The sequence below is a fragment of the Chiloscyllium punctatum genome, chromosome 5 (assembly GCF_047496795.1).
Source record: "Chiloscyllium punctatum isolate Juve2018m chromosome 5, sChiPun1.3, whole genome shotgun sequence".
Classification (NCBI taxonomy): domain Eukaryota; kingdom Metazoa; phylum Chordata; class Chondrichthyes; order Orectolobiformes; family Hemiscylliidae; genus Chiloscyllium; species Chiloscyllium punctatum.
The window spans coordinates 137035888-137047936 of NC_092743.1; the positions used below are offsets into that span (position 1 = coordinate 137035888).

Sequence of the window (12049 nt, forward strand, 5' to 3'; positions counted from 1 at the left end):
ATTAATTACTAAGGGACCATACATATTCTTTCCATCTATGTTAAACAATTAACATGGTGTGAGAGAAAGATTGATAATTTGATGGAATTCAATGCTGTAAAATCATATTAGTGCATGTGTAAAAGTCTTAAATCTTGATTTTGATGTTTCTTCCCAATTCAAATGAATGGAAATTTCATGAAGAAATCCTGAAGTACATGTCACTGTTCAGAATCTAGCAGATCATTCAAAAAATTGTATTTAACTTTGACTCGTGAATAATGCTTTAATAATGATTTATGGCAATTAGTTCAATAGCATCTATTGTTCATATTTTTCCATGTTTGTATTATATTATACTTGTTTGATAAAATCCCTTACACAAACGATAGGCAACAATAGACCATTGTACTTCTGTCTGATTTCTCCTGGAAGCAATGAGTTCAGTTTAGTGCAAGCTGCCCTGTGGTCCTCCCTAGACTGGCCATTCTCCATTGGTTGTCTTAGAGTCATAGAATTGTACAACATGGAAATAGACACTTCAGTCCTATTCATCCATTCCGACCAGATATCCTAAATTAACCTAGTCCCATTTGCCAGGACTTGGCCCATATCTATGTAAACCCTTCCTATTCATGTACCCATCTAGATGCCTTTCAAATGTTGTAATTGTACCAGCCTCCATCACTTCCTCTGGCAGCTCATTCCATACACGTACCACCCTCTGCATTAAAAAGTTACCCCTTAGGTCTCTTTAATATCTTTCCCTTCTCACCTTAAATCTATGCCGTCTAGTTTTGGAGTCCCCTAGCCAGGGGGAGAAAGAACCTTGGCTATTCACTCTATTCATGCCCCTCATGATTTTATAAATCTCTATAAGGTCACTCCTCAATCTCTGATGCTCCAGGGAATATAGCCTACCTTCTCTTTACAGTTCAAACTCTCAATCCCAGCAACATCTTAGTAAATATTTTCTGTACCTTTTCAATGATTGAATATGGGGGCATCCCAGCTGGTCACAGCCATATCTCAATATCTACGCTGCATACTTTCCAGTAGGTGTCACAGAGACAACAGTCAGGAATTCAAAACCCAGATGATAAGACCAGAAGACATAGGAGCATAAATGAGGCCACTCAGCCCATCAAAGTTTTTCATCCCTATTCTCCCATTTTTGGCCTGTAACCCTCAATCCCCTTGATAATCAAGAACCTATCTATCTCTGTTTTAAATATACTCAATAACCTGGCCTCCACATCCTTCTGTGGGAGTGAATTCCATAGATTCCCCACTCTCTGGTTGAAGAATTTTCTCCTTATCTCCGTTCTAAAAGGTCTTCCCTTTATTCTAGAGTTGTGCCCTCAGATCCCAGTCTCCTCTACCAATGGAAACATCCACTCTGTTCAGGCTATTCAGTATTTTCCTTGATAGTCCAGACCAGGCCATCTGCATTGCCCCATCATTATTTTGGTTGAGATCTGCTAAAATACTACGAACCCACTGAGATGTATCTGAGATGTATAAAGTTAAAAATCGCACAACACCTGGTTATAGTCCAGCAGGTGTATTTGGAAGCACTAGCTTTCAGAGCGCTGCTGCTTCATTAGGTGGAAGAATTCTCCATGACCGCCTGATGAAGAAGCAGCGCTTGGAAAGCTAGCGCTTCCAAATAAACCTGTTGGACTATAACCAGGTGTTGTGCGATTTTTAATTTGTTCAAGTGCGTGTCACTTTATATTGAGCAGCGTTTCACATTAAGTCTGGCAAGTTTAACTGGGAATGTTTAAATTTAAGAATATAATTTATTCACTAGAGAAAGAGCAACAGCAATATTATTTTTAAAAGTGCTGATTGTGCTAAAGTACTTAATGAGTACCTGGTTTTGAAGGAGGCTAAGGGATTTATAAAGATAAATACAGCTGGAGACGTTCAGCTGCATGAAAGTGTGTCTCTTGAACTGAAATCATGAAAACGTTATGTCAAAGGAGACACCTAGAATATGTCTTTACTTTTCTCCATTTTATTGCCTGTATCTCTCCTGAAATGCTGATGTTGAGTTTCTAGTCCACTACTAAAATGACCACTGTTTGTGTCTCAATCTGGTGGATTACTATTCACTATTTTGGTTCTTGAGAACAGCATGGTTGATTGTGATTTTGTTCACATCCAATGTTGACGGAGACAGATTCTCCAGACTGAGTCACAAACTAGCAGTTATGAGTCATAGTCATAGAGATGTACAGCATGGAAACAGACCCTTCGGTCCAACGCGGCCATGCTGACCAGATATCCTATCCTAATCTAGTTCCATTTTCAGTACTTGGCCCATATCCATCTAAATCCCTTCTATTCATATAACCATCTAGATGCCTTTTAAATGTTGTAATTGTACCAGCCTCCACTACTTCCTCTGGCAGCTCATTCCATACATGCACCGTCTTCTGTGTGAATAAGTTGCCCCTTAGTTCCCTTTGTAATTTTTTCCCTCTCACTCTAAACCTATGCCCTCTAGTTCTGGACTCCCCCACCTTCCATGCCCCTCATTATTTCATAAATCTCTATAAGGTCACCCCTCAGCCTCCGAAGCTCCAGGGGAAAACAGCCCCAGTCTATTCAACCTCTCCTTATACCTTAAATCCTCCAACCCTGGCAACATCCTTGTAAATCTTTTCTAAACCCTTTCAAGTTTCACAACATCTGGAATCATGTTTTATTTTTCTTTAAAAATACACCCCACAAGAACTACGGATACTGGAAATCAGAAAGAAAAACAGAATTTGATGGAAAATCTCAGCAGGTCGGCCAGCATCTGTGGAGAGAAATCAGAGTTAACATTTTGGGTGCAGTGACCCTTCCTCTGAACCTGGTGGTAGCTTGGAAAAAGTTGTTTTTTTACTCAGATGTCAGACTGTGGAGTGGGGTTAAGGAATAAATGATAGATGGAGATAGAGCCCAAAGAGAGGGGAAAGCAGTTCGATAAACAAAGGAGTGGATAACAGTCAGTTTAGGAGAATGAATAGCTACTAATGGGGACTGTTAGTGGCTAATAATGTGTTGTTTATAGTAGCAGACCATGTGATAACAAGCCCTGGTGTCTGCGGATTGGGATAAGGACATGGGAAAAGGTACTTCAAGCCCTAATATTGAGTCCAGAAGGCTGCAGAGTTCTCAAGTGGAAAATGAAAAGCTGCACTTCCAGCCTGTGCTGAGCTTTGCTGGAACATTGCAGCAAGACTGAGACAGAGATGTTGGACAGGGAACAGGGTGGGTTTTTGAAGTGGCAGGCAACTGGATGCTCAGGGTCTTTTTTACTGTGAGAACATAGGTATTTTGCAAAGTGATCACCTAGTCTCTTGCTTTGTTTCTCCAATGAAAAGGAGACCAGATTTTGAGCAGCGAATACGGTAGACTAGATTGTGCAAAGTGCTGCTTCACCTGGAAGATGCGTTTGGGCCCTTGGATGTGGAGGAAGTAAACGGGCAGGTGTTATACCTTCTGCGGTTGGAAGGGAAATGGGGACTGTGTGAAGAGTATGGGAGTGAAGGAAGATGGAACTAAGATGTCCCAGAGGGAACAGACCTTGTGGAGGTCTGACAGGGAAGGGTCGGGGAGGGGCAGGGGGGGAGGCAATATATATCTGGTGGTGCCATTCTGCAAGAGGTGACGGAAATGTCAGCTAATGATCCTCTGGACGTGGATGGTGGATGGTGGAATGGTAGGTGAGGACAAGGGGGACTCTATCACTGTTGCGGGAAGGAAAAGAGGGGGTGAGAGCTGAAGAGTGGGAGATGGGTTGGGCCATCAATGGTCAACGATGGTGTTGGGGTATCTTTGGTTGAGGAAGAAGGTGAACATTTTGGAGGCCCCCTTGTCGAAGTTGGTATCATCAGAACAGATGCAACAGAGTCGCAGGAACAGGGAGAATGGAATAGAGTCTTTCCAGGAAGAGTTTATTTTTGTTCTTTTTTTCTTTCCTTAGTACAGTGGAGTTGAATCAAATTGCAGCACTTTAACTGAGGTCAGCTAATTCAGTAATTAGTGTTTTTGGCACATTTTTACTTGTAAAATTTGTAAAAGTACATTACAAAACATTAGCTTAAATGTTACAGAACTTTCAACAAAATTCAACTTATTTCCATAGAGAGTGTCCTACACAATATTTACAAAATACTTTCCATCTCAGCTATGCACCTTGAGGGTAAAACATTTCAAATTTGAAATTACAGAAAGTGTACAAATTTTACATTTTTCTCTATGTGCTGTATATATATACAATATAAAAATGTTGAGGTGCCTCAATCCATTTTCAATTCTCTTGATCTTCATATAGTACACTCTTTGTAAGGTATCCAGACTGTGGAGTTTTCAGCCTCTCAGTATGCTATGCTGAAAAGTCTTGGATTGGGACTTTGCCTCATTGTAACTTTACATTGGTTGCCCCAAACTTTAGTGTGTCTTCCCACCACATAGTTCCTGGGCCTTGGAATGTGCCAGTCAGCAACACACTATAAAAGACTGATGGGCTTTGAGCGGACTAAAAAGATTAATTCACCAAGTTGATGGTCCTCCAGGTACAGCTGATCTTAGTCTACATCCCTGGAAACTGCCCATTTCAGCACAGTGTGACCACAGCCTGTAGGAGCTACATGTGTACAAAATCACACATTCTTGCAGAAACAACTGGTCAGTTTTAACCTTGGTCAGGTTACCCAAGGTTGAAATACACCACATAATAGACTTAATGTTCTGCACATTAATGGAAGCAATTTTAACATATTTTAAAATTATTGCTGATTATCCTGACCATTTCCTTTCACAGTTCTTTGGTCTGTGCCTGCTTCCCCGTGCTGATCACAAATTATCCGATGGGTTAAGGAAACTGCCCTGGCCTGCCCCTTAGAGGTGTCCAGGCAGGTGGTATCCATAGTTCATGTGTGGGATAAGGTTTGGGCAATTACTCATGAGCGAATTCCAGCCCTACTCCACCCAATTCCCCTTTCAGGACTTTGAAGCATAGAATCATAGAATCCCTACCAGTGTGGAAACAGACCATTTGGCCCAACAGGTCCACACCAACCCTCCGAAGAGTAACCCACCAAGACCCATTCTCCTCTCCTATTTCTTGACATTTCCCCTGACTAATGCCCCTAACCTACACACTGCTGAACACTATGGAGCAATTTAGCATGGCCAGTTCACCTAACCTGCATAGCTTTGGACTGTGGAAGGAAACCGGAGTACCCGAGGCTGGAATCGAACTCATGTCCCTGATGTCGTTGTGGGCAGGTTGTTGGAGGGAATCCTGAGGGACATGATGTACATGTATTTGGAAAGGCAAGGACTGATTAGGGATAGTCAACATGGCTTTGTGTGTGGGAAATCATGTCTCACATACTTGCTTGAGTTTTTTGAAGAAGTAACAAAGAGGATTGATGAGGGCAGAGTAGTGGACGTGAGCTATATGGACCTCAGTAAGGCGTTCAAAAGCTTCCTCATGGTAGACTGATTAGCAAGGTTAGATATCTCGAAATACAGGGAGAACTAGCAATTTGGATACAGAACTGGCTCGAAGATAGAAGACAGAGGGTAATGGTTGCTTTTCAGATTGAAGGCCTCTGTGACCATTGTAGTCCCACAAGGATTGGTGCTGGATCCTCTACTTTTCATCATTTATATAAATTATTTGGATGTGCACACAGGAGGTATAGTTACTAAGTTTGTAGATGATAACAAAATTGGAGGTGTAGTGGACAGTGAAGAAGATTACCTCAGATTACAACAGGATCTTGAGGAGTAGTGCACAAGTGGCAGTTGGAGGCAAAACAGTTTTTAAAGCTTCTCTTATTTTAGTTGAAGGACAGTGTGTTGGATCATTAATACTGCTTGTTATTTTGGGAAGCAATGTCATGATGCCTGAATTACTTTCAGCTTGATTTCAAAACACGGTTGTGGCCTTTTCCCCATAGATTTACGGAGTGAGTGTGAGTTGGTTTATATTTTAAATCAACCTTGCTCCCCCCCCCCACCCGTGTCATGCCTGTGTGTTGATCCTTTGAAGTTTATTTTCTCTTTGTTTAAAGGAAGCTACAAGCTTATTGAGTGGCCATTTTTGCTTGAAGCTTTGTTGTCCTTGAGTGGAGGTGTGTGTGTGTGTGTGTGTGTGTGAGGGACTTAGAATGTTAAAGGCAGAGCCAGGCTGTGTGGGAAGGGGGAATAACTAAAGGCTCTGGGATCTGTGCAGTTCATGGCCTCGCTGTTACCTTAGACATGGGCTCGATAGAGAGAACGGCAGAATAACACTAGAGACCAGGCTCCATTCTTTATCAGCTTCTAAGTATTGCCTACAGCAACCAGCATCACCCAGACAGCTTTCACAACCCCCCTCCTCCTCTATCTAACTACAGGCTGGTTGGGATAACTCCACCCCTCCGTGACTGGGGGAGGCTGGAGACCGGTTCTCTCTCTCTCTGTGTGGAGTGTGTGTCAGGCTGTGGGTCCAGTCGCTAAAGGAGTGGGGAGGGGGGGGGGAATGGAGCGTGGGTCTGCTGCCTCACCGTCTCCCCCAGCCTGTAGCTGCTGCCGTCCCGGGGGAGAGTGAGCAGCTGGGGGGGGCAACCGGCGAGGATGAGGGGCTGAGAGAGGGAGAGGGAGTGCAGCTCACACACACAGACACAGAGAGAGAGAGAGGGCCATGTGCCTGCATCGGCTGGCATTGTCCCCCGGACTCTCAGAGACCCAAGCACCTCATCCCTGCTGCCGGGCTCCCGTCTGAGATGCCCTTGCCCAGAGACAGGGGCACTACCTGATTCCAGCACCCCCCCCCCCTCCATCATCATCACCCTTTGGGATTGGAGATGGATTCCAACTCCTTGCTGAAAGACAGAGGCCGGGACAAGAGGCACGGGGAGCATTTCAAGTGTAAAAGTTTGCCCAGCCTGAGCGGATCGTGCCTGGGCGGCAGAGAGCCGGAGCTGAGTCCGGCCAAGAGCAACTCCATCGCCGCCTTCTCCTGCTCCTCGGCGGCGGTGGTACCCGGGAAGCCGGTGCCCAGTGGCCGGTGTAAGGGCCTGGCCAGCTCGGTGCTGGGTGACTCCCGGTGCTTCCTGCTGTGCATGTGCTGCCTGACCTTCATCCAGTCCCTGACGGTGTCCGGCTACCTCAGCAGTGTCATCACCACCATGGAGAGGAGGTACAACCTGAAGAGCTCCGAGTCCGGCCTCCTGGTCAGCTGCTTCGACATCGGCAGCTTGCTGGTGGTGGTCTTCATCAGTTACTTCGGGGGCCGGGGTCACAGACCCCGCTGGCTGGCCGCCGGCGGTCTCCTGATCGCGCTGGGAGCTGCCCTCTTCAGCCTGCCCCACTTCATCTCCCCCCAGTACCAGATCCAGGAGCTGAACACCTCGTCCTCCAACCAGGGGCTGTGCAGCAGCGGCGCCACCCACCACAACAACAACACCGAGGGCTGTGTCACCAAGGACTCCTCCAGCCACCACCACTCGCTCTACGTGACCTTGTTCGTCTGTGCCCAGTTCCTCATCGGTGTGGGCTCGACCCCCATCTACACCCTGGGCCCCACTTACCTGGACGACAATGTGAAAGCAGAGAACGCCTCTCTATACCTGGGTAAGTCCGGCCTGTCAATGTGTTGTGGGAGGGTGGGGTTTGGGGGGGGGGGGGTTGTAACCTGCCCTTCAACTTGGAGCTAAATTTGATTTTCCCAAAAAGAAAATCTGAGTTTGGGTTGTAGTTCCTGGTTGGTAGAGTTTAAGGGTCAGCGTGGAGTTGGTCAGAAGTGATGGGATACCAGGTGATAGTCCAACAGGTTTATTTGAAATCAGAAGCTTTCAGAGCGCTGGTGGATTATAAGGAGCAACATGGAGTTGGTCAGAAGCCACACCACACCAGGTGATAGTCAAACAGGTTTATTTGGAAGCACTAGCTTTCATAGCGCTGATCCTTCATCAGGTGGTTTCAGAGCGCTGGTAGAGTTTAAGGGGCAACTTAGAGTTGGTCAGAAGTAACAGGACACTAGATGATAGTCCAAGGTTTATTTGAAATCACAAGCTTTTGGACAAACCTGTTGGAGTATAATCTGATGTCATTTGACTTCTGACCTCATCCACCTGAATCCAACTCTGGCACCTCCACATCATTGTCAGTCACAAAGATGTACAGCATCTGAAACTGACCCTACAGTCCAAATCATCCATGTTGATCAGATATCCTAAATTAATCTAGTCCCATTTGCCAGCATTTGGCCCGTATCCCTCCAAACCCTTCCTATTTATATACCCATCCAGATGCCTTTTAAATGCTGTAATTTTACCAGCCTACACCACTTCCTCTGGCATACACACACCATCCTCTGCATGAAAACATTCCCTTTAGGTCCCTTTTGAATCTTTCCCTTTTCTCCTTAAACCTATGTCCTCTAGTTTTGGACTTCCTTACCCTGGGAAAAAGACCTTGCCTATTTACCCTATCCATGCCCCTCATGATTCAATAAAACTCTATCTGGTTACCCCTCAACCTCCGATGCTTCTACTCAAATTTTGCTTTCTGGCATTGCTGTGGAGATTTATTGTATCTAGTATCTCAATGTTTTAATAACCTGAATGAAATTAGATCAGAAATGGTACTCCAGGTGCTTTATTAATCACAGTCAGATGAACTGCACACGTTGATGTGATGTTAGAATGTTACAATGATGATTTGAATTGTTTCCAGTTGTGCATATTATCATGGCTTTGAAATATTGGCATCACTGTTATGACTGCAAAGACTGGAAATTTGGATGGTTTAAGAAAATGTTACCACAAATGCAATTTAGCTCAAAAGATGTTCTTTGATTACCAAAATAACATACTAGCAACTACAGTTTGTAACACAAAATGAGTTTTGCCAACACAATGCCAATGATTTTCAAACAAAAGTATCGTAATAATTATTGACTCTGATGTTTTGACAGTTACCTGATATATAACACAAATGTGGCCTTGACTGTGCAGTAATAGCCATAGGATTTTGCTTCACACGAACATATTCTCCATAATTACTGTAACACTGGGGGACATTTATTTGTGAATGGTACAGTGTATTCTATTAGTGTTTGCAGAAAATTAAAAATGAATACAGAAAGGTAGCCCATTGATATTATTAATGACTCATTTCATTTACCAAGTCGTTTCATCATGTAACACCCGATTGCATGGGAATGGGGAAGGATATCCTAAACTGTTCCTCTGCACTATCTGGCATAAAGTACACAAGTGCTTTGGGGACAGATGCTATCCACTTTCTTAGATGGACAATGAAATTTGATTTGAGAAGTTTTAAAAAAAAAATTGGTTGGGAAAATTAAAAGAAAAATAGATTGGCAGTAATTTATGGTTTTAGTGCATGCATTTCAAACGTTGCCACTTATAACTTTACCTCAGACAGAACTTCAAAGGTCTAATTACCAAACACCATGCAAAGAATTTGTGAGACTGGTGGAGGATTGCCTTCAATTCTGTCTGCTTGTCAGAGCAAATGTGTCATCAGTGATAAATGTAACATTAGCCCCGTCGAAACCATTTGTGAGATCTTTTTAATAATAGATGCTTTCTTTAAAATTCAAACTTCATCGCTTCCATATTCTTCGATTAATTTTCACAGGGAGATTGTTGAATTGCTTTCCCTTTCATGGGTATAACACATTCAGTTGCTGGACTATATTGATGTGAACTGCTTTCTGTCCTTGATGCAGACTGCCAACAGGAAATACAAAAATAGATATTATCCTCTTATGCAGGTCAGGGAAATCCAACTGGTAGGACTTTCAAGCATCACAGCAAGAACACATGTCATGCTAAACTCAATATGGTATATGTAGTATGGCTTAGTTGCAAAGCCCTATCTCTTAAAGATACCTAATTCCTCACTGTTTGTGAACTTATGCAACCAAGAGTTGTATGTTTTGTACTATGTAACTACTGATAACGGTGAAATAAATCAACAATTTTCATGCCGTTGGCAGAAACAGTGAAGCCACAATGAGATGAAGTTCACACCATAATACAGATTTCCCTTTCTTAAAGCTGCAGTTATTTTTATTTCAGCCCAATTTGCATCATAATTTCCCACTTTGCTTCTAACAACGTTACAGAAAAAACCCCCAACATTCTTCTCGTAGCTGTCAAACATCAATACGTTCTTTCCTCTCTGTGAGAAACTGAACAGCTGCAGGTGTAAGTCTTTGTGAAACATTGATGCTCATAACAGCTGAGAAATGTCTTAAGCCTGAATGATCAAAGTCATTCAATTTAATAACCATGACTCAGAGAGTCCTAGATTGTTTTGAGTGTAGATTGTCCAACATTGAAGCTGCCTTAGTGCCCTGTGAAATGGCTCTCACAGTACTAATTGTAAAATAATTCACAGAAATTATTTTTACATATTAGCAGAACGCTTAGCAAAATGTAGATCCTAGAAAAAGGCATTCATGAAAGCAGCTTGAATTTGCAGTAGAAATTATGTTTATTTTGGAATTAAGACATACATTATAAGCAATAATGATTACAACTCAGTCAAGAAGCAAATTGTACTGCCTAGATAAACATTAAATGCGTTTTGTAGTCACTGCAACTAAACTCTTAATAAAGCACAGAAATATGAAAGCGGTCTCTACTTCTTTGTTGGACATGAATATAGAGAAAAATGAATGATAACTATCAGGATGTTGAAGAATTTTGAGTTTTTGATATTCATTGGTGTACTGTGATTCATTGAATGCCTAACTGAGCAATATTTGTACACACTTTCTTCAGTATTATTTTCACATGTGCAATATCAAGTGCATCGGTTCTGAAACTATTTTTGGTTACTGTTGAATGCAAGGGTTGGAAATGGGCTTTTACAATCTGATCCAGTTCAAAGGATGACAATAACAATAGTAGATTTGTTTGTGAATTGATTAAAATGAAAAAAAGTTGCAAAGAATGACCTATGATAGAGGGGCCAACATGAAATAAAGCTGGAAAATACTTCAGCAATCAGATGTAGAACTTGTATTCAACTCAAAAAAAGATTTTGATAAGAAGTGTTGAGAAAGAAAAATGAGTTGGCAGGTATTTTCCAGATTAAATTCCATTTAAGTATTTGAAATAAAAACAGAAGAGACAGATGTAGTTGTATTTACCAGCCAGAAAGAATCAATAAGAAAGACTAGTGTTTATAAATTGCTCAAGTCTCCATCCAAAATTATGAGGAGAGGATCGTGACTCTGACATCCCGAGTAGCTAATTGACAGTGTCCAAGGTCTTAGCGAGCTTTGAGAAGATTTGTAGCTCAGGTTGTGGTTCTGGATGTAGGTTTGCTCACACTGCTCAGGGGGTAGTAGATGGGGTCTAACTCAATGTGTTTGTTGATAGAGTTCTGGTTGGAATGCCATGCTTCTAGGAATTCTCGTGCATGTCTCTGTTTGACCAACGTCAGGAAAGAACCTTCCAGCTCAGCGAGCAAACCTACATCCAGTGTCCAAGGTCCTAGGCAGGTAAAAGACCTACTGTGCTGAAACCCTCCCTTGACTGGAAGCTATCTCCTTTGATTCGACTGAAGACTGTTGAGAGACATGTCAAGCTACCTGGCTTTGTGTCTGCACTAAGTTGTAAGGCAGAAGATCAATGCTGTGAACCCGGTATCTCTGGCTGAAGGGTAAGGTGCAAAAAGGCAAGACAGGGATGCTGCGAGCATGCAGGTTGGCTCAAAGTGAATGGCTGCTAACAGAGCAAGTGAGCAGCGTGGACATGTAGCCAGGTCCAGTCCATGAGTTGGGTGACTTCCCCTGCACTATGTTCTCACTGCAGCATTGCATTGATAGTTACTGGTGAAGCATGGCAGTGTGGAAGTGGATGAGAGATGTCCCATGAGTATTCATCGACACCAGCACCTGATGGATGCCAATGTCTGTGGATGTGAGGTGCATGTGGTTGGCGCCTATGAAGTGTGCCCTGAGATGTTGGTGCATGATGACCAACACAGAAGATCGTTGCAGCTATCCGTGAGTTGAAGTTGCTAGTTATGACTCAAA

The 12049-nt window shown here is 43.0% G+C and overlaps 1 protein-coding gene across 3 annotated transcripts in view; it reads left to right on the forward strand.

Annotated features, from left to right (window-relative positions):
- The first annotated feature begins 6435 nt into the window (after positions 1-6435).
- The window catches only part of slco5a1 (solute carrier organic anion transporter family member 5A1), a 185498-nt gene continuing 179884 nt past the window's right edge, over positions 6436-12049 (forward strand). The window contains exon 1 of one of the 3 annotated variants that reach the window (XM_072571474.1): positions 6436-7602. In XM_072571474.1, coding sequence (XP_072427575.1) covers positions 6834-7602 — 769 coding nt within the window. In that variant the 5' untranslated portion in view covers positions 6436-6833. The remainder of the gene's footprint in view (positions 7603-12049) is intronic. The other 2 variants (XM_072571473.1, XM_072571472.1) reach the window with 2 other exon arrangements.